Source organism: Arvicanthis niloticus, chromosome X, assembly GCF_011762505.2.
Source record: "Arvicanthis niloticus isolate mArvNil1 chromosome X, mArvNil1.pat.X, whole genome shotgun sequence".
In the NCBI taxonomy this organism is placed as follows: Eukaryota; Metazoa; Chordata; class Mammalia; order Rodentia; family Muridae; genus Arvicanthis; species Arvicanthis niloticus.
Genome location: NC_047679.1, coordinates 17,214,432 through 17,235,526, shown reverse-complemented (window position 1 = coordinate 17,235,526; position 21,095 = coordinate 17,214,432). Strand labels below are relative to the sequence as shown.

General features: G+C 41.3%; 1 protein-coding gene across 2 annotated transcripts in view; it reads left to right on the top strand.

Moving 5' to 3' along the window:
* Window positions 1-2,619: 2,619 nt before the first annotated feature.
* Shroom2 (shroom family member 2) overlaps window positions 2,620-21,095 on the top strand; it is a 139,770-nt gene continuing 121,294 nt past the window's right edge. Inside the window, exon 1 of one of the 2 annotated variants that reach the window (XM_076918656.1) lies at window positions 2,620-2,993. In XM_076918656.1, coding sequence (XP_076774771.1) covers window positions 2,829-2,993 — 165 coding nt within the window. In that variant the 5' untranslated portion in view covers window positions 2,620-2,828. The remainder of the gene's footprint in view (window positions 2,994-21,095) is intronic. The other variant, XM_034485637.2, reaches the window with a different exon arrangement.

The following is a 21,095-nucleotide window of genomic DNA, read 5'->3' as shown; positions in this document are numbered from 1 at the left end:
CACCTTTAAATGAGTTCCAGGGATTGAATTCAGGTTGTCAGGCTTGAGTGACAAACACTTTACTTGCTGGGCTAACTCACTGGCCCTGTCATCTGTCTCAAGATTTTGATATTTTCACAAGATACCTGAGAAACAGAAATCTAGGTGTAATGAGAGCAAGGACAGATGCAGTCCACTTGGATACCCCTACAAAACATGGAAGAATGGATTTAGGAAGGTAAGTGGGCATCCTAGCAGCCACAGGACTCAACAGTCTCCTTAGCATATTTAGCAATGCCAATACAGACAATAATAGCCTCATGTGCATTCACAGGATACACAACAGGGAGCAATGTCTAGCATGAAGACTATAAAACAGATCCCAGAGAATATGAAATTGCCCTAAGCTTAAGAAAGAAACTTAGGGGCTGGAGAGATGGCTCAGCAGTTAAGAGCACTGACTGTTCTTCCAGAGGTCCTGAGTTCAATTCCCAGCAACCACATGGTGGCTCACAAACATCTGTAATGGGATCTGACGTCCTCTTCTGATGTGTCTGAAGACAGCTACCGTGTACTCATATAAGTGAAATAAATCTTTAAAAAAGAAAAAAGCTTAGAAAAAAGGTATGATCCTTTTATGTGGCAAATGGGCAACCTGACAATTAGTATATAATGAACATAAACTGCTAAGGACACTGGGTGTCATGAGGCCCTCTTGTCATTCTGGTGCTCCATAAGCAAAGTCCAGAGTTGGATGCCAGCTTGGATTACACAGTAAGTTCCAAAGACAGCATGAGCTACAGAATAAGATCCTAAAGAGATGATGAAGGAGGAGGAAGAGGATTATGAAGATTTTGATGGCTGCACACAGAAATGATAGATTTGTGAAAACACTGAAATCACTGTGTACTGCTTTGAATGGCCCCTATAGGCTCGTATATTTGAATACTTGGTCTTGGAGGTGTGGCCTTGCTGGAGGAAGTGTGTCACTAGGGACAGGCTTTGTGGTTTAGGTTTCAAAACACTCCTGCCATTTCTGGTGTGTTCTCCCTCTCTGTCTTGTGGTTGTAGATCAAGATGAACTCTCAGATGTGCCTTTAATCAGCCATTATGGGCTCTAATCCTCTAAAACTGTAAACCAAATTAAACGATTTCTGTCATAAGTTGCCTTGGTCATGGTGTTTTATCACAATAATAGAAGAATAACCAAAACAGCTAGGCAGTCGTGGTTTATGCCTTTAATCCCAACACTTGGGAGGTAGAACAAGGTTACACAGAAAAACCCTGTCTCAAAACAAAACAAACCAAAACAACAAAAACCCCACTAGCAACAACAAATAATAATAAAAAGAAAAAGAAAACAGAAAAGAAAAAAGTAACCAAGTCTCTGTTATGTGATGCATCTGGTCTGTTTGAATAGAGTTGAGCTTCCCTACCCAAAGTATTAATAGGCATGGTGGCTCACACCTGGAATCACAGAACTTGGGGAGATGCAGGCAAGAGAATAGAAAGGAATTCAGTCATCTGTGGCTACATAGTTTGAGATAATTTCTAAAATTAATAAAAATGTAGAGAGCAAACTTTCATTAACTTCAAACAACTAGTTCCTCCTTTAGGGATATAAACACAGAACACCTTTTAAGAACTTGTGGCGAGGGTTTAGAGAGAGAGCTCAGCTGGGCTTGGTTCCCAGCACCCACACAGTGACTCAGAAGTGACTCCAGTCCCAAGGGGTCTGATGTCTGCCCCTTTTTGGCCTTTTGTCTGGCACACACATGGTGCTCAGACACACATGAAGGTATAACAGCCCTCCCAACTTGAGACACAATTTTATGAACATAAAGGGTAGGAATTGGATGGAAGAAAGGCCTCCTAAACTGTGACAAAAGTGCCAACTGGATGGATGCCATTTAGTATGTTTGCCTGCTGGTACCACAGAAGGGAATTTGCAAGAGTGGGAAGGCCCTCGATGGATCAGGTACAGAGTCCCTTTACTGCAAAGAATTGCCCGGAGCATTAACCTCAGGGCGAGAGTTTTGGGATGTGCCTTCGAGTGGCCCGGGGTCAGGCATTCTGCCGTGCTGATGACTCTGGGAACAGCTTTTCCAGAGTCTTGGCGCTGGAGCAAAGGTGTGGCCATACAGGACTGCGGGAACACCAGGGCTTCACCTGTGCAGTTGTGGTTCACTAGCTCAAAGGAGGAGGCGCTGGGTCTGTTCCGTTCCCTGTTGGAAGGGGCTGGCCTGCAGCTACTCTGTTCCCGATCGCTTCCAGGTCCCGCCTAGTCCGGTTTGGACACTTCCGCCACCTCACCTGTTGCACCCGATCTCCCCGGCGGCGCCTAACCCTCCCCGAGCCCATAAGCGCCTCTAGAGCTGGGCGGGAGGGACCGTGGGACCTCATGCCTGACCAGGTCCAGTTCGGGCAGGTTTCGCTGCTCTGAGAGCTCGCGCCTCAACCCCTAGCGGCTGATCGCACTAGAGAAACCCCTTTGGACCTCTAGTGCAGTCCGTGCGAAAACCCCGAGTGCGCGCCCCCGCCAGTGCCGGCTCCCGGGGGCGTGCCTGCCCCTGCCCCTCCCCTGCCCGTGCTGCCGAGGAGCGCGCCTGCTCCGCCCCCTCCCCGTTCCCCTCCCCGCGCCGTTTTCCGCGCTCCCTCCTGGTCCGGCCCGCGCAGCGCCTTCCAAGTTGCAAAGCAAGTTCAGCGGTGGCCGGCGGCAGTAGTGGCGGCGGTGGCCCAGACGCCTGGAGGCTCCTAGGTGGTGGGCCGGTTCGTGCTTCCCGGAGTGCATGGGCGTGGGCCTTAGCGGCTGGAGGGGCTGAGCGTGGAGGGGCTGAGCGCCCCGCGTCATGGAGGGCGCCGAGCCCCGTGCACGGCCCGAGCGTCTAGCCGAAGCTGAGGCGCGGGCGACCGACGGCGTCCGCCTGGTGGAGGTGCAGCTGAGCGGCGGCGCCCCTTGGGGCTTCACCTTGAAGGGCGGCCGCGAGCATGGCGAGCCTCTGGTCATCACCAAGGTAAAGCTACTTCGGGGTCTGCCCGGGTGACAGTCCTGAGGTTGTCCGGACCCAGAAGGCTGGTTGGGGTTTCGGGGCGCTGGATGGGACGTCCGGTTCACGGCCTCGCTTTCTGGGGCGCGTCACCTGTAGGTACTGGGTTGTGTTCAGCCATAGGTGTAGGGTTCCGGCTCCATCCTAGCCGCCCTCCGGCGTCTCCCAACATTGCTTGTAGTTTCAATGGCTCCTGTTCCGGGTCTCCTTCCCCTCCCCCTCAGGGAAAGGGCCTGGCAGTCCCCTGTAACTCCTGGCCCGTCCAGCGGTGGACCTACACCTGCGAGGCTGCCATGAGATAAGGGAAAAAAAAAATCCCAGGATCCAGGGACTGCGTACAGCTTTCCCAACTTTTTGTTTGCTTGTTTAGGACCCCTGGTTGTCACCCTTTGGATCTGTACGGGTTTTCAGTCTGAAACCTGTACTAGAAGCTGCTGCCAGGCAGCTTCACGACTCCCAGGAGCTCATCAATATTTGCTGACTTTCGCCTTCCTGTCCTACATGCACGCACTCTGGATATCTACCAACACTTAATGAAACTTTTCAGAGTGCTTTAAAAATAGAGTTTGAGTTCTGATCGTAAGAAAAGAGATTTTACGCATGTGAGTGTGTGTGTGTGTAGGTTGCTTAAGAATTGGTATTCTCTTAAAATGCAATCCATCTTGATACTTACCAACTAAACGTGTATAAACCTGTATAAACAAACAACAACCCAATCTCTCAGGTGTTCTGGTTAAAAGAGACTAGGGCCCTGTTCTCTAAGCACAGTTGAATCTTACCAGTCCGAAGGGCAAAGTCTCTTTTAAAATGCAAATATTCCTGCTTCCTTTGAGGTGTTTGAAGGTGTGAAGGTGACTTACAAATTTCCTATTTCCCACCCTCATTTAAAAGCGTGAAGAATTAGATGGCTCCACTCCTCTTGAATTTGAAAACTGGTATGGTGGATGGTGTTCAAACAGCAAAACACCTCAACTTGATCAATCACCCCTCACCCTGTTACAAATTTAGCCAACATGTAATCTTTTATATCAAACTGGATTTTTTTGTTTGTGCCATTTCAAGGAATCAAAACCCCAGGCATTACACGTGTTAGGCAAGTTCTGTATCACTGAGCTACATACGGAGTCCAAGTCTGTACCCTCACCCTCTTTTTTTATTTTTTTATTTTTTTATTTTTTGTTTTTTCGAGACAGGGTTTCTCTGTGTAGCCCTGGCTGCCCTGGAACTCACTCTGTAGACCAGGCTGGCCTCTGCCTCCCCAGTGCTGGGATTAAAGGTGTGGGCCACCACTGCCCAGCCCTCACCCTCTTTTCTTTTTGGTGCTGGGATTGAACTCAGCCTTGCCAGTGCTAGGCAAGTGCTCTTCTCCCACTGATCTATTTACTGCCCTATTTTTATTTTTATTTTTATTTTTATTTTTGAGACAAGGGCTTACTAAGTTTCACTAGCTTGCCTTGAACTTGCAGCCCCTCAGCCACCTGGGTGCTAGTACTACAGGGATATACTACCACAGGGAAATCTCATCTGTGGCTTTAAAAAAAACCACTTACTTTTGTTTCATGTGCATTGGTGTTTTGCCTGCATGTGTGTCTGTGTGTGAGGGTGACAGATCCCCTGGAACTGGAGTTACAGACAGTTGTGGGCTGCCACATGGGTGAGTGCTAGGAATTGAACCTGGGTCCTCCAGAAGAGCAACCAATGTTCATTTGGGCCTTTTAATAATGGTTTTAGGGATCAATTTCTGATGTAGTTAAAATACATATCAGGTAAATCTCTCAATTCTTTCATGGTTCATATTTTTTGGCTGCTGTTGTTTTTTCTTCTTTTTCCTCTGCTGAGATAGTCTTTTAATATAATCTTGATATGGCCTGGAACTCTCAATTCTCCTACCTTAGCCTTCCAATTACTGGGATTTCAGATATAATGGTTTCATTCTTGGTGTATATTTGTTTTCTTCCCCTTTTCATTTTTTTTTTTTTTTTTGAGCTTTAGCCCCATGCATTCCAAGCATCTGGTCTTGAGCTTTCTATATAGCTCAGAGATAACCTTGAACTACTAACCCTCTTGCCTCTGCTTTCCCATTTTACTACCACATCCGGCATGTACTTTTAAAAAACAACACAACAGGATTCCACACATCTTCCTCACACTTGTTTGTATACCAGATGAAATATGCTATACATCATTTAGTATGAAATTTTAGAATTTTTTAAACAGTATTTTAGATTGATTTATTTTACTTGTGGATATTTTTACCTGAATGTGTATATGTGTCCTCTGCAACAAGTGTTCTTAACCGCTGAGACATCTCTCTAGGCCCTAGCATTTGGTCTTTCAACATATAAGAAAGTTGGAGGTTATTTTAAATGGAAAGATTTGCTAAAGGGATTTTTGTCCTTCTTTGTACAAGATAGTCCTGGTTTTTACAAAACTCTATATGTTTGGTGGCCTCTTGGCTTGCTCTCAGCTTTTTAGAAATGGAAGTAGGTGCTGGTCAAACTCAGCCATGCTAAGCTGTACTACTGAGCTATATTCTCACCTATGCATAGTTTTTCACATGCTTCATTATAACTGAAAAATTATAGGTTTGTTGCTTAGGATGGATGGGACTCAGAACGGCTTGGGGTTTTTGTATTTCTATTCGAACATAGATATTCATGTGCTGTTGCTCCTGTGTTTGTGCACAGACATGTACTTTTACCACATGTTCTGTTGTATAGAATTAACAGTATTTCAAATACTTGTCAATTCTTTACTATTAAGAATATTAGTGGATAGGCCCAGCAAGAGGACTCAACTCCTAAAGGCACTTGCCACTAAGCCTGATGACCTGAGTTTGTTCTGAAACCCACATGAGCACCATGGTACACATACATACAGTAAAACAAAAAGATTATCAGTGGTGCTTGCTTACAGCATGAGATCTGGTAATTGTTTGCCATATTATTTAAAAATGGTGAAGGGCTGGGTAGAGAGATGGCTCAGTGGTTAAGAACATTGGTGCTTTTTCCATTTCACATGGTGGCTTACAACTTCTGCAGCTCCTAGTCCTAGGGGGGTCTGACACCTTCTTCTGGCCTCCATAGGCAATGTCTGCATGTGTTATGTGGATATACATTCAGACAAACATTTATACATGTGAAATAAAATCTCAAAACAATGATGAAGGAAACATGTCTGTTTACAGCCAATTAAAAATTAGAAATAGACTGTTCTGTAGATACTCGTGGTAAATTGTTCTTCACCTGGAATTTACTTTAATATAGATTTTTCCTTTTCTAGTAGCTACTGAAATGTTATTGAAGCTTATTAAATATATCTTTCTGATAGTTCTTTTTCCATTTAAAAAAATCTATGCAATAGTTATATGTTGGATCCTTGCTATACCACAAGAGTTTTCTGTTTAATTTTCTGTTAATTAGCACTATATTATTTTATATTTATATTATATATTCATTTAATTTTAATTCTGTTTATTAATAATTTTCTGTTTAGCTGATACTGATTTTGGAGTAGGTTGATCTAATTTAAGAGGACACATTCTTTTGATAATAATGTGACTATCAGTTGAAGATTTCTTATGAGCAAGTATCTTAGAACTAGGACAGCTGGAGATAGGTGTGTAGCTAGTTGGAGTGCTTGCCTAGCCTACACAAGATACTGAGTATGATCTTAATCATCACAGGACAAAACAGAACTAGAAGAGATGGTAAAAATCAGGCTGATTTAGTCCTGGTTTTTAACTGGAGAAGTCTCATTGGCCCAGTTTGTGGATTAACAGCTATGGCCAAGTGAGGGTAAAATGGTGGACTCTGAGGTCACAGACATGGCAAGTCCTAGGCAGGACCTTGAAAATCAGACTCTCATTGTGAATATCTGTCTTGCTTCCTGTCCAGCAGATGTTAGCTGCTTGTGACTGAACTCTCTTGCTGTGTTATTTATACTGAGTAACTTGATGCCATCTGTAGGGTGACAATTTTTCCATTGGTATTCTGTTGTGGGGTCTCTTCTGTGTACTGTAGTTCATTGAGCTGCTTCTTAGGCTTCTACCTACTGAAGGCCATTGGCACATGTCTCCAGGTATGACAATCTGAACGTTTCCAGACATTGCCACATGCCCCCAATCTACAGTTAGGAATCATTTGTTAGCTCCTCCTGGTGTGTCACCTTTTCTTTTAAAGACTTTGGACTTTTTTTTTTTTAAATAGTGTCCTTTTGGTGGTGTGTTTGAAAGCTCTTGGCATTTCCAGTGTTTTCATGTAGGTCTGTTTTTCTTTTTGAGATGAGCTCTTGGCTTTGAGAAAAGGCTTTATTTACACAGTAAAATGCAAACAAGTACTTGCTTCATCTGCATTTTTGTAGTCAGAGAAAGGAAATAGAGAGCAGAGACTCCCCAGAACTGTGTGCTTTATGGGCAATCAAAGTAGATGCTGGGGAAGATCTGATTTTTCTCAGGATCTGGTTTGAAGTTAAAGGGTATTAAGGTTCCCTGAAACGTAGTAGCGTTTGTAGAATTTCAGATGCATGCTTGAAACTCTACATCTGCTGAAAGATGGTGTTAGGAGCCTTTATAGAATTTCAGATGCATGCTTGAAACTCTACATCTGCCGAAAGATGGTGTTAGGAGTCATAACTTCTATGTACATTTATAACATTGCAGCTTAAAAATTTTATTACCACTAGCAAACAAACAAGCAAAATGTGTGTCTGTCCTCCACAAAAAAAATGAAAACACATTAAACTTCATTTTTTCATGCTGATATTTCAGGAAAAACAGGATCTAAGAGGTGTCATGACTTGGTAATATTCTTTGAGAGTATTCGTGTGTTCAGAAATTCTCAGGGCACCGGAATATTACACAGTTAATTTTCTATTTAGCTGACAGGGATTTGTAAATAGGTGAGCCACTGGGTTGTTGTTGTTCCCTCCTACCCCCCATCTCCACCCCATCCCCTGCCTTTCTCCCCCCCCCTATATTATGGAAACAGGGCTTTGCAAGTGCTCTACCACTGGGTGACATTCCTAGGCAAGTCTTGCTGGTGTTACTTGTTCCTTTCTCTATCAGTTTACCACTGAGAATTTCAGTGGGGGAGGAGACCAAGCTCATTTCTATGATGTCACCCACTGGAGAGTTGCATCTGCCAGCTGGGTATCAGGAGGCCCCCTGCAACCTCAGGAATGTTTATCAAGGAAGAAGGAATGAAGCCCTGGCCCTGGCTATTCATCATTTATTAAAGCCCCTTCCCCCCTTAAGAATGCCAGAAATTGCTAAGAACACATTCATCAGTGCCTAGGCTAGCTTGGCCTTCCTGACAAGCTCATTTGAAAACCCAGTTTTCAAATTGCCTTTGGGAAATAAAACACTCTTGCGTATTTGTGTATGTGCGCTACAGTGGTATAAGATACTTGGAAGTGTTTCATAGACAAGGACAAGCAGTTGGTGATGGGTATGTGTGTGAGGCCTACTGTGTAACAATAATACCTTTAGTGATTGAAAAAGGAGTTTAGAGGCTGTGTAGAGTTAAGGTCATGGTGGCCTGAGACCAGAGATGTTAGAACAGTAACCCAGTGGTTGTTCCTTGTACCCTTTTGTTTGTGTTTTTTAAAAAGTTTTATTTTTATTTTATTTATGTAAGTGTTTTGCCTGCATGTAAGTGCACAGAGTACAGTGTCCACAGAGGCCAGAAGATAGGTTGGATAAAGAATTACAGAATGTTGTGAGCTGCCGTGTGAGTACTAGGAACTGAACCTGAATTCTTTTCGAGAGCAGTTGGTATTCTTGATCACTGAGTCATCTTCCCAGACTTGTTTATTCTTGAGACAGAGTCTTCATAGAGCCCAGGTGGGCCTCAAACATGATATACAGAGAAGGATGACTTAATCTTCTTGTCCTCCATCTAGGTCTTTTACAGTTATATGCCTCCACAGCTATGAGGCATGGTGCTAGAGATTTTGAGAGACAGTGAAGTACTTTACCATATGAGCTTCATCCCTAGCCCCTATATTTGATTTTGAGACAGGGTCTCACCAAGCTGGTCTGGAAATCTGTCAAATTACTTAAGTCCCTGAGTGCTGAGATTTTAAGTGTGTGCTACTATGTTTAAAGGATTTTTGTTTGGGGTTTTTGTTTGTTTGTTTGTTTGCTTGCTTGCTTGTTTTGGTGGTGCTGGTGGTGGCTGGGGTTGCTGGGAGTGGGCCCAGAGCTTTCTAAGGGCATGAAGTTCTAGTTGAAGTTTTGAAAGTGAGAATCACTGAATTTAGCAGTGGAAAGATAAATGTGAACTTTTGTCTGGATCTTGGTTCACTTCTGCATGCCACACAGTTCACAGCAGGCCAAACTAATACTGTGTTAGTGTTTGTCTCCTCTCCACCTCTCACACCCACCTCCTCACACTAGGGTGCTAAGGTCATATAAGTCCTCAGAATTGTAAAACCCTGTCTCTATGCAATGGCAGTCACAGCAGGATTTGGAGTTATTAGGATGAGTGTAATTCTAAAGATATATTTGTAGTGAAAATTCATAGTCTGGTTAAAAAACACTAGGTAAGTTTTCTTTCCTGTGCTGAAAGGCCTTTTCACTTGGGAGACTTGCCTTGCCAACTGGCTTTCAAATATATCTTTATTACCCCTTCCAGCTTGCAAATTAAGTTGGCCTTGTGGAATTCTAATCCTTGTTCCTTCAGAGATGTTTTAGGCACAGGGGGGTGGGGAGCCAGGCACAGTGCCTAAAGATGTAGTCCAAGGCCTTAAAGCTGGAGGCTTTCAGGTTCAAGTCATGGAGGATTCTCCCCATGGGAGGCACTAGAGTTTGTGACTCACACCTATAAATCCAGAGGCTTCCACCATTACAAAAAAAAACTCCTATAAACCTGAGCTATGCCCCGCTCTTCGGTGTTGTGCTGAATTTGGTCTTCCTGGCTGAGGTAGGAGTATTGCTAAACATGCCCTAACATTTATCTCTTGGGAAAATAATAAAGGTAGAAAGCTAGTTTGCCTAAGAGGTACATGTCGAATAATAAATAGTAGTTTTCACTTGGACATAATGAGATTTTTTTTTTTTTTTAGCACTTGTATATTTCATGGTTCTTTACTTAGGAGGACTTTTAAAATGCTTTTTGGAATTATCTCCTTGCAGAAGTTGTTTTGTGTCAGCATGCAAATAGGCTTGGATTTATGGCCAAACTCTTAGAAGCAAAGTTGGAAAGTCCTGGGATCTGTGGAGCTTTTCTTTGCATGCCAAGCAAGGCGGAAACATTCAACGAGATAATTTCAAGGTATAATGAATGAATGAACTTTTTATTCAGGCTATCTTTTACTTTCAGACACTAGAAAGGTATGGGGCCAAGCCTTATAGGAGAAATTGTACAGGATTTGGAAAGTTAGGCTCTTTTCATATGTGTGTGCTGAGAATTTGAACCCACAGGATTCTGAAAGATTTCTAGTAGGACTTTACAACATACATCTGGATGAGGAGTGAGGGGAGTTGGTAGTGCCTGAAGATATGACTCAGCTTTCTTTTTATACTGAAAAATGTTTTTCATATAGTATATTTTGATTATGTTTACTCCTCCCCAATCTCCAACTCCTCTCAGTTCCTTCCCACCCCTCTACCCACCCACCTTTATGTTTTCTCTCTTAAATGAAAACAAAACAAAAAACCCAACATACAAACCAAAAAAAAAAAAAAACCCCAAAAAACAGAAATCAAAATAAACAAGCAAAATACTAATAAGACAAAGAAATGTCTAAACAAAACAAAATGAGACAAAAAAATCTATAAAAATACAATTGAGTTTGTTTTGTGTTGGCCAACCACTCCTGGATTTGAGACCTTCCCCTTCCCGACATGTGGTTAATATATCTACTGAGACTCCTTTGGAGAGAACCAGGTTTTTTTTTCCTTTTGCCAGTTGTATCAGTTGTAGCTAGCTTCTTGGTTAGGGGTGGAAGATTGTGTCCTTTTACCACTCAGGGTCTCAGTACTGGGTAGGACTTGTGCAGGCCTTGTGTGCTTTGCCACAGGCTCTGTGAGATGTTTCTCTTCAGGCCCAGAAGAAACCTAGATATGGCTATGTGATGCCTATTAGCATACCAAAGGGCACACTGGCTTCCAGCTCTCAGCACCACAAATACCAGTTACAGAGCATCCTGGCTCTTCTCACCTTACCTTAAACTTTTTTTTAGCTCACAGGCTTCTCATTGCTCTATAATCCTGGCATTTGGGTCATGCATCCCCTTGGCCTCCTCCTTTGCTCTCCCTACCCCTACAGCCATGTTTGCTTTACTACTTTTCCCCTCTGCTCTGGAGTCTTCTAGATGCCTCTAGATGTTCTCTTCCTCGCATCTACAATAAAAACCTTCTCTTCAACCACACCTTGGAACACTCATGTCCTCACTTATAATCTGGTGTCAAAACTCCCACTGTCTGTCTGTCTGTCTGTCTCTCCCTCTGTCCCTCAGCCTCTCCCTCTCCCTCCCCCTCCTCCCCCAGCTCTGTGCTGTGTGTGTGTGTGTGTGTGTGTGTGTGTGTGTGTGTCCTGTTACATCTGGAAGACACTGTTTCCCTGGAGTTGTCATCACCTCTGGCTCTCACTATCTTTCTGCTTCCTCTTATACATAGATCACAGAGCCTTGAGGTTAGGAATTTAATGAATCTATCTCATTTAGGACTGATGGCTTCAAAGTCTGCCCATTATCCAGTTGTGGGTTTCTGTTAGTTCCTATCTAATATAAGAAGATGCTTCTCTGATGAGAGGCCAGCAAGGCACTCATCTATAGGAGTAGCAGTATGCTATCAGGAGTCATTTTATTGCTGTGTTCCTTTAGCAGAATAATAGTATTAGGTTTCACCCTAGGACCATGACCTAGTCTTAGGTTCTTAGCCACTTAACCAGTGTTAGGTATGAGTTCTAGCTCATGGAGTAGTCTTACATTCTACCAGAAAGGTGATTGGTTACTCTTATATGTGTCTCTATTGTACCAATTTATCTTGTAGGCAGGTCTCTGTTGTAGGTCACAGGGTGTGTAGCTGGGGGATATTGCTAATTCTCTTCAAAGTATATTTCAGTACCATGAACACTAATTAGTAGAAATGAAGCTTCTAGTTAGGCACCAGCTTATGTCTCTGGTGACATATGTATCATAGGGTCTTACCATCAGGTTGCATGGTTCAGCTTTTGAGTTCCCAGTTCTTAGCATATGAGGCAACTCAAAATTGCCTCTAACTCTAGTTCCAGGGGCCCCATGTTCTTTTCTGGAGTCCATATGTGCTTGCTCTCACATGTGCACACAACCCCCCCTATATACACATAATTAAAAGTAATACAAATAAATCCATTAAAATACTTGGTTGGCATGTGGTTCAGTTGATAGAGCAGTTGTCTAGAATGATGTGTTTCAGTTGATACAGCATTTGCCTTTAGTTCAAAGAAACAAAACAATATACAAACAAAGCCAGTATTGAATTCAAGGAAGTTCTATTTAGACTTCTTGGGGAAATGTGTATTAGTGGAAGGATGATAGTGTATCACTTAAAAACCAAGGCCAGATAGTGGTGAACATAGACAATCCCAGTACTAGGGAGGCTGGAGTTGGAGTGTGGCAAGTTCTGCTCTAGCCTTGGCTACTCAGTGAGGCCCTAAAAAATTAGGAGATGGGCCCTAAACAATTAAGAGTCAGTAGTAGAGTGCTTGTTCACAGGTATGATACTCTGGGTTTGATCTCTACCATCCAAGGTGGTGCAAAACTAAGTATGTGGCCCAGGTTGGCTTGAAACGCCACAATCCTTCTTCCTTGCCTCTTAAGTGCTGGGAGAGGGAGAGGGAAAAACATACCCATCTCAGCTTTGTTTTTATGTTTATGGAAATGGCTCTTTCATATTAAAGTTTAAGTAATCAAATGGTTGTTCTTATCTACTCTAAATTACCAGGTGCTGGAGGTGGGCCTTTTGTATTCAAGGTCTCTAGTGTAGGTTCTTCATGACCACCCATGAGGTACAGTACCAACTACTGAAACTTTTTCATTTATTTCTTTTGGCACATGGATTTTTATCCTTATAATTTTTATAAATGTTACTCTGGTTTTTGTTACTTTTTCTTTGCACTATAGACTAGGATTTAGTTTTACCTCTGCAAAAACTCTTCTGTTAATCTTTCCTCTCCCAACTCCTTGGGCATATTTCTTGTCTTTCTTTCCATTCCCAATGGATCCTATACCATAATTTTAGCTATAAGAATATTTCTTTCAAATTGGACATTATTGATATTTGGGGACAAATGATTTTTCATCATGAGGCTATTTGTGCAAGGTAGGATGCTCAGCAGAGTCTCTAGCCACTTAGGCTAAATCCCCCCTCAGTGACAGCTGGTGACAGCCAAACAGACCCCCAGATATTGGTAAATGTTTTCTGTGTGCTGGCTAGTTTTTTGCCAACTTGACACAAACTAGGGTCCTCTGAGAAGAGGTAACCCCTGTTGTGAAAATGCTTCTATCAGAATGACATGGAGGTAAGCCTGTGGTATATTATCCTGATTGGTTATTTGTTGGGGAGGGCCTAGCCCACTGTAGGCAGTGCCACCACAGGGCAGGTAATCCCAGGGCTTGTGTGAGAAAGTGGGCTGAGCCAGCTGTGGGGAGCAAGCCAGTAGGCAGCACTCCTCCATGGCCTCTGCCTTAATTCACACTACCTCCAGGTTCCTGGTCTGACTTCTCTTTATACAGCACTAATCCCTGTAAGATGAAATAAACCCTCAAGGTTTTTTTTTCTCATTTTGTTTATTATCACAGTAACAGAAATCAAACTAGAATACCCTGAGGACTAGGGTAACAATTTTGAGTGCTTATATTATTTTATGTTTTTTCTTTATGGTGGTAGAGATAGAACTCAGAGCCTCATATACTCTAATATCTCTCCCACTGAGCTATGTCCTCAATTGCAAAGATGTTTAAAGCTTGCTGTCTATATTTACTTTTAGTATTTTGTGGTGTGGAGGATCACCTTTGTGCTATGTCTATTCTATACAAGTTTTCCCCCACTGAGTTACATCCTAGTCCTGTGATTTGGATGGCAAATGATGTCACTGCTAGGCCTATCTATGGGAAGGAGAGTACAGGCATATTGTAGTTATTTTTCCTGTAGAAGATTGCACTTGGGAGGCAGAGGCAAGTGGATCTCTGAGTTTGAGGCCAGCCTGGTCTACAGAGGGAGTTCCCGGACAGCCAGGGCTGTTACATAGAGACACGCTGTCTCAAAAAGAAAAACATAAAAAGGAGACAGTTTTATTTCTTTGCTTAATTTCTTCTGCAGTTATTATTTATTGTAAATCCTCAGTGACGACACAGTAGCTTTGCTTCACTTTGCAATTTTAGGGGTTATCTTGGCACTCTGATGGCAGACATTATTCTCCATTTTCTGCACTGCATAATATTACAGAAATGAGGTCAGACATTTCTGGTTCATGATCTGTTAGACTTTTTCTATTTTTTCTCTTATTTTCATTTATTTGTGGTTTTGATCTTGGGAGATTTTGTTTAACCTTATCTTCCAATCCTTCCATTGAGTTTTAAATTTGTGGCTTCATTTTCTTTTTCAAATTCCAAATTTTGTTTCAGAATTGTTCTTTTTTGACACCATACAGATCATATTTTTTTTTGACTAATTCTGTTGTTTAATAATACTGAGCTGGTTTCCAAAACTGTCCATTTTCCATAAGGATTTTGTTTCTGGAGTTGGCATTTATTATTTGTTTGGTCTTCTTTCTTCCCTGACAAAAGTTTCTGATACTCGTTGGACATCTGCTGGCATTAAAGAACAGATTGCCTTGAATTACATATACTGTGCATATGCATGAGTGACCCAGTGAGACTGTTTTTCTGAGAAATCCTGGAAGCCCAAACCTCAGGTTGTTTCTTTTGAGATTGGTCATATCCTTATCATATAGTAACTTTTGCACATAGTTTTGTGTAGAGTGGACTGCAAGGTGGGAAGCTAACAATAGAAGACATCCTTCCCTTGCTCAGCTGTGTGAACAAGACAGAGGAGTAGTTGTGTTCTGTATTCTGGCCAATAGTAGTTCCAGCTTGAGGGAAGCCATTCACTAGTAATAAGTTGTCAATGCCTGTTTGTGTTCAGAGCTTGTTCTTTCACTTGGTCCTTAGCCTTTTTAGCCCTGTATCCTCCAGTTTGTTAAACTTAGAATCATTTCTGTTTTATTGTATCACTCTGGGGGATTAAATGAATCAGCATGTAAAGCTAGTTTTAATCAACTTAAATTCATTCTCTTCCTCCTCCCCCTACTCAATCCTGATTCATTATAAAACTGAGAAATGATTTTAAAAACTGTTTATGTATACTTCTTTTTTTTTTTTTTTTAGTTAGGGTTTCCATTGCTGTGAAGAAATACCATGACCAAGGCAACTCTTATAAAGGAAAAAATTTAATTGGGGCTGGCTTACAGGTTCTTTTTGAGATTCAGTCCATTATCATCATGGCAGGAAGCACAGCAGCCTCCACACAGGCATGGTTGCTGGAGGAGCTGAGAGTTCTATATCTTCATCCAATGGAAGCTAGGAGCAGACTGTCTTCAGGCAGCTAGGAGGAGGGTCCAACCAACCCTGGTGGCACACTTCCTCCAACAAGACCAGACCTTCTAATAATGCCACTCCCTGGACCAAGCATATTTAAACTACCACAGTATCAAAGTACTTTTTTACTGTAGACAGAATTTGAGCTGGATTTTGCATAGTATAGAAATTTAATATGTTACTACTTATTAGTATGGGGTTTATAGATATGCATTTAAGTTAAAGATTTGGGTTAAATTTGGGGATGTTTCTTGGTTGTAGAGAACTTACCTAGTGTGGGCAAGGCCCTGGGTTTGATCCAAAGCTGCAAATTATAGATACATAAATAAATGAAAGTAAAAGCTACATCTTAATATTAGCTTTAGTATATTGTTAGAATTTTATGTAGCCCTAGAAATGAATATTTTTATCCCTCCAAAACTTAAATTTTTAAAGTAATATTTATTATGATACAAACGAACAATAATGCATTTTGCTAATTTTATAATAATATAAATGTTCTTTCAGATCAATAGAAGTTGTCAAAGGTGATTTTTTTAAAAGTGAATGAAACTAGTGGGAAGGATAAACACTAAACATGCTTGTGACATAAGGCTACATTTTATCTCACTCCTTTATTGATTTGTAATAGAAAATCATTCAAGGAGTTAGATTCACAGGTGTGGTATGCTTTGTAGAAAACTCCATGTAGTTGTTTCCCATGCAGCTAGTTATGGCTGTGTGACCATCCCTACTCTGAAGTCCAAAGAAAAGTAATGTCTGTCATTTTATACCTGCCCCCCAGAAAGTCCCCCTCTGCCTAGTTGGGATAAAGATAAAGTTTCAAAGCATGGCTTTATCAACATAGGTCCTTGAATGACTAATGAGGTGGTTTCCCTGGGACATAGTGCTCATTCACCTAGTACTACTACTGTCTGAGCGCCATGATCATTTACCTTATATATACTACTACTACATGAAACAAACCTGCACTGCGTTTTGGTTCCTTGATTGCTTATTAAGTCAGACTGTTCTAACAAATGAAATCTTGGCACTAATCAAAAGTTTTCCTTTTAACAAATAGGCTCAAGGGACAAAATATATAATGCTTGATACCTGTGTAGGAGGACATATTTTACTTTGTTGGAACGATCACAGTGGTTGTCCAGTTAGCACACAGCTTACATACTTACATACTTATTATGTAATGTGAGACTTCCACACCTGTGCCTTTTTCAACTCTAGCCTTTCCTTTTAGTCAGTAATTTAAATTTCACCTAGCCTTGCTTTTCTTCTAGGTCTGTAGATGCTTACTTGGGAATTCTGTAGAGAAGAGCAGAACGCTGGGCGAATGCTTAGGATAGATAATTAACCCTTAGGTAGGACTGGGTGATGTAATGATGTTGGAGTTTGTACCTTTGACTTGGCAGTGCTGTCCTTTTTTAACCACATGGCTTTAAGTGCAGAACATGTTGCAGGGAAGGCTGCTTGTTAAGTGGTCATTAACAGAGCTGCCTTCATCAGATTAGCTAATTATAATCCTGAATGGCAGACTTTTTCTTCCCTTGAGGAATAATAGCAGCACATAGACACGTATGAGTTGGATCAGCAGTGTGAAAGTCGATAAAGATGAGGGCCCCAGATATCTGGGGAAGATGTGAGGAAATGCTAAGCAAGTAGCAGAAAATCCTTCCTGCATTTGTGAAGTAGGTAAAGGTAGTTCTTTGTCTACAGATCCAGATTCTGTATCTGATGAAATTTTATCTGTATGTTAATTGTGTATATGTTTGTAAGTTTTCAAACAACGTGATACTTATCAGTGTTAACTTTACATATGTTTGTGTATATAGTGTGTATAGTGGCATGGTGGTATTTTACTATTGCCTGGGGCTATAGTTCATTGATAGAGCACTTGCTTCATATGAGCAAAGTCAGCGCACATAGATACAGAAAATACTATATCTAATGCTATATACTAAATAGCTATATTTATTTTTTCTCTACTCAGGAATTCTGTGCTGAGAACAGTATAAGACCTAATGATTAAATGCTTGAAGATAATTATCTTAAGAATCACATTTTCAAGCTGGGTGTGGTGGCACAGAAATTGTAATTCTCAGCCTTAGAGAGTGGAGGTAGGAGGATCAGGAATTCAAGGTTAACTTATGTTATTATATAATTAATTTCAGGCTATATAAAGACATATCTCATAAAGGAAAACAAACACACAAGAAAATAATTATACTGCCGAATCTTTGAATCAGAAGACAGACAGATGAAAAGAAGTTTAATTTGTTCACTTTGAAATGTTAAGAAATGATTTTGGGGTTAGAGAGTTGGCTCAGTGTTTTCAGAGCACTGAATTTGGTTCTGAGCCAAATGGAAATCATTATTTACCTTTTCTAGTCTCCTGGATTTCTAATCTTGACTATAGGTGTATTACTAAATCTAGAAATCATCTTTGATAATTCTCTCTTATTAAATTTTATAACCAGTTGATCATGAACATATACTTCTCACATAATCTTCCTAGTGAGATGTTAAATATCTATTTATTGACTCAGGTGGAAAGGCATGGACACACCACATCATAGAAAGGATTCCATCTAACAGCCTCCTGATAAACCAGTGAGTTTGTTGGTATCTTCCTGTTTGAGCTATTTCTGAAGTCACCATCTGGTGAGTGTGGGTATAATTGGAGAGAGTTGTGGTCCAGGATAAGGCTTCTGTTGAGAAGCCATGGCCAAAGGAAGGTCATGGAATAGCAGGACCCAGCAAATATAAAGGTAGAGAGGCTGACTATGAGGTATATCTGAGCACAGGGAACTGAGGTTTTGTCCTGGACAAGGAGAGGCTTTATGGTGAGGACTGTTGTGAGGATTTAAACAGTTTCTATTTCTTTCCAATCTTATAGCTCTGAAAGCATTCTAATCTTGAGCTGTAGGAATTTTTTTTTTTGTACAGTGATTCTCAACCTTCCTAATGCTGTGACCCTTTAATACAATTCTTAGTGTTTTGGTGAACCCCAGCTGTTCACCAAACTGTTTTTTGTTGCTACTTCATAACTAATTTTGTTCCTGTTGATGAATCATAATATAAATAACTGATATGTGACCCCAAAGAGGTTGTGACCCACAGGTAGAGATCCACTGTTTAGTTTAGAAATTAAAGTTTAGTATGTATGGTCATTTTGTACCATCTCAGATTGAAGATACACCATATGGTAGCTAAGTTTCTTTCCTTGGGGTGACTAGGAAAGAAAGGTCTTGAAAAGAAATGGTTGTGTCTTGTTTATTTTATTGAGATAAACTTTCACATAGTCCAGGCTGGCCTTGAACTTGTATCTCTCAAGTCCTGGGATTACAAGTATGTGCCAGTTACTCTTGTTTTTTTTTTTTTTTTTTTTTTTTTTTTTGCTTAGTTATGAAAAGTTGCTGCTAATATACTTCACAATCCCTCTCCTCCTGCCATCTTTTAAGGGCTTTTAAAAAATTTTATGTGTATAGTTGTTTGAACTTACATTTGTGCACCACTTATATGCCTGATACCCATGGAGGCCAGAAGAGGGCTTGGAGCCACGCTTGTAAGCCACCATGTAGGTGCTGGGAATCAAACCCAGGTCCTCTGGAAGAGCAGCCAGTGATCTTAACCACTCTAGGTCTTCCTCTTTTAATTTTGTTTTTTTTCTAAGATGGTAAATTAGTTACTTTTAAGATTGCTACTGTAACTCGACACAACATAAAGAAGGAATTATTTTGGCTTAGATCAAGGATTCATGGCAGTCTATCATGGCAGTAGGTTATGGTTATAGGAGCATGATGTAGCTGGTCTGTCACATTACACCTGTAGTCAAAAAACAGAGAATGATGAATCTTTGTGTTTAGTTTGCTTTCTCCTTTAGATTCAGTTCAGGACCCAAGCATATGCAACCCATGTTTGGGTGGATGTTCCCGAGTCAGTTAACCTAATCTAGATAATTCTATATAGGCATGCTCAGAGACTTGTCTCCTAGGTTAATTTGGATCCTGTGAGTTTAACAATTAACATTAACCATAACAGATGGGAATATGCTATATTTGTTTCCTAGGCTGGCTTTAAATTCCTAGGTTCAAGAAATTTTCCTGCATTAGACTTCCCAGTACTTGGGACTATAGGTGTCAGCTACTGTGTTCAGCTAAAATTCTTTTATTGTGTAGGCTTAAGAGGTTTTTTTTTTTTTAATTTCACTGAACCCCATCATTCTTTCCCAAGGGTATGTGTCAATATCCATTCTTTGGTTGACCTGGTAGTAAAATGTCCTTTTCTGCACTATGAAGTGATCCTGGAATCCCATTGGGAAATGAGTAGTCTTCTTTTATCTCTTCTCACTTTTTCCTCTTTAGAGTGACCAACAACTCTGCTGCAAAAGAAAATACAAACCATGTTTCTTGGTAGTTTCTGGTTATGTTTCATTCCACATCAGAAAGGAACTACCCCAATAAATTTGTTCTTTATAGAATTAGGGGTCATTGAGTGCATTGTAGGGTTTGTAGTTTTCCTGTGACTATTTCCTTTATGTGTTTGGTTTTGGCTTTCTGTGTGCTGCGATTTCAGCTGTGTGTCACCAAGCTTGTCTTAATTATTTTTCCTTTCTTTCTTGATTTTCTTTTATATGCTTTGGATGGAACCCAGAGCCTTATGAATGCTAGATGTTAGGCAAGCACTCTGATCTTAGCTATATTCCTCACTCCCTTTTTCTGTTTTCCTCCTTATTTCCTTATTGTATGTAGTATATACATGTGTTCATGTACTCTTCTGTGCAAGCTCATGTGGAAGCTAGGGGTTGACTTTGGGTATCCTACTGGGATTCATCTGTCTCTGATACCCCAACCCCCATTGCTGCCGTTACAGGTGTGTGCCATTATACCTAGCTTTTTGTGTGGGCGTGGGGTATTTCATCTCAGGTCCTCATGTTTGCCAGCAAGCAGTTTACTCACTGAGACATCTCCTCAGCCCTTCATTTATCTTTCAACTCTGATTTTGTAATAAGTCTGCCAGGAGGTTTGGCTGAGGTTGTTTATGTTTAATAGGTGTGAGCACAGGCTTCACTGGCTAAGGTCAAACTAGGTGGTCAGAAGAACAAGGCTCTAACCTGGGTCTTAGAGCACATTAATGTGTAACTCTTCTCCGTGTCTTAAAAATGCAGTCGTTTTAAAGGCCAGCTTTCAAAAATCCCCAGAATTTTATGAAATGCCATACCCTCAACCCTCCACCCGCTTTGTTTTTTTTTTTTGAGACAGGGTTTCTCAGTGTAGGCCTGACAGTCCTGGGACTCTCTGTGGACCAGGCTGGCCTCGAACTCACAGAGATCCACCTGCCTCTGCCTCCCGAGTGGAGTGCTATGATTAAAGCTGTGCACCACAACTAGCTGGCTTCCCTTACCCATTCTTAGCTCTGTAAGAAGTACCAGAAGTCTCTAACAATAGTTGTGCGTGGGGTGTTTCTAATATCCAGATGACCCTCTGTAAA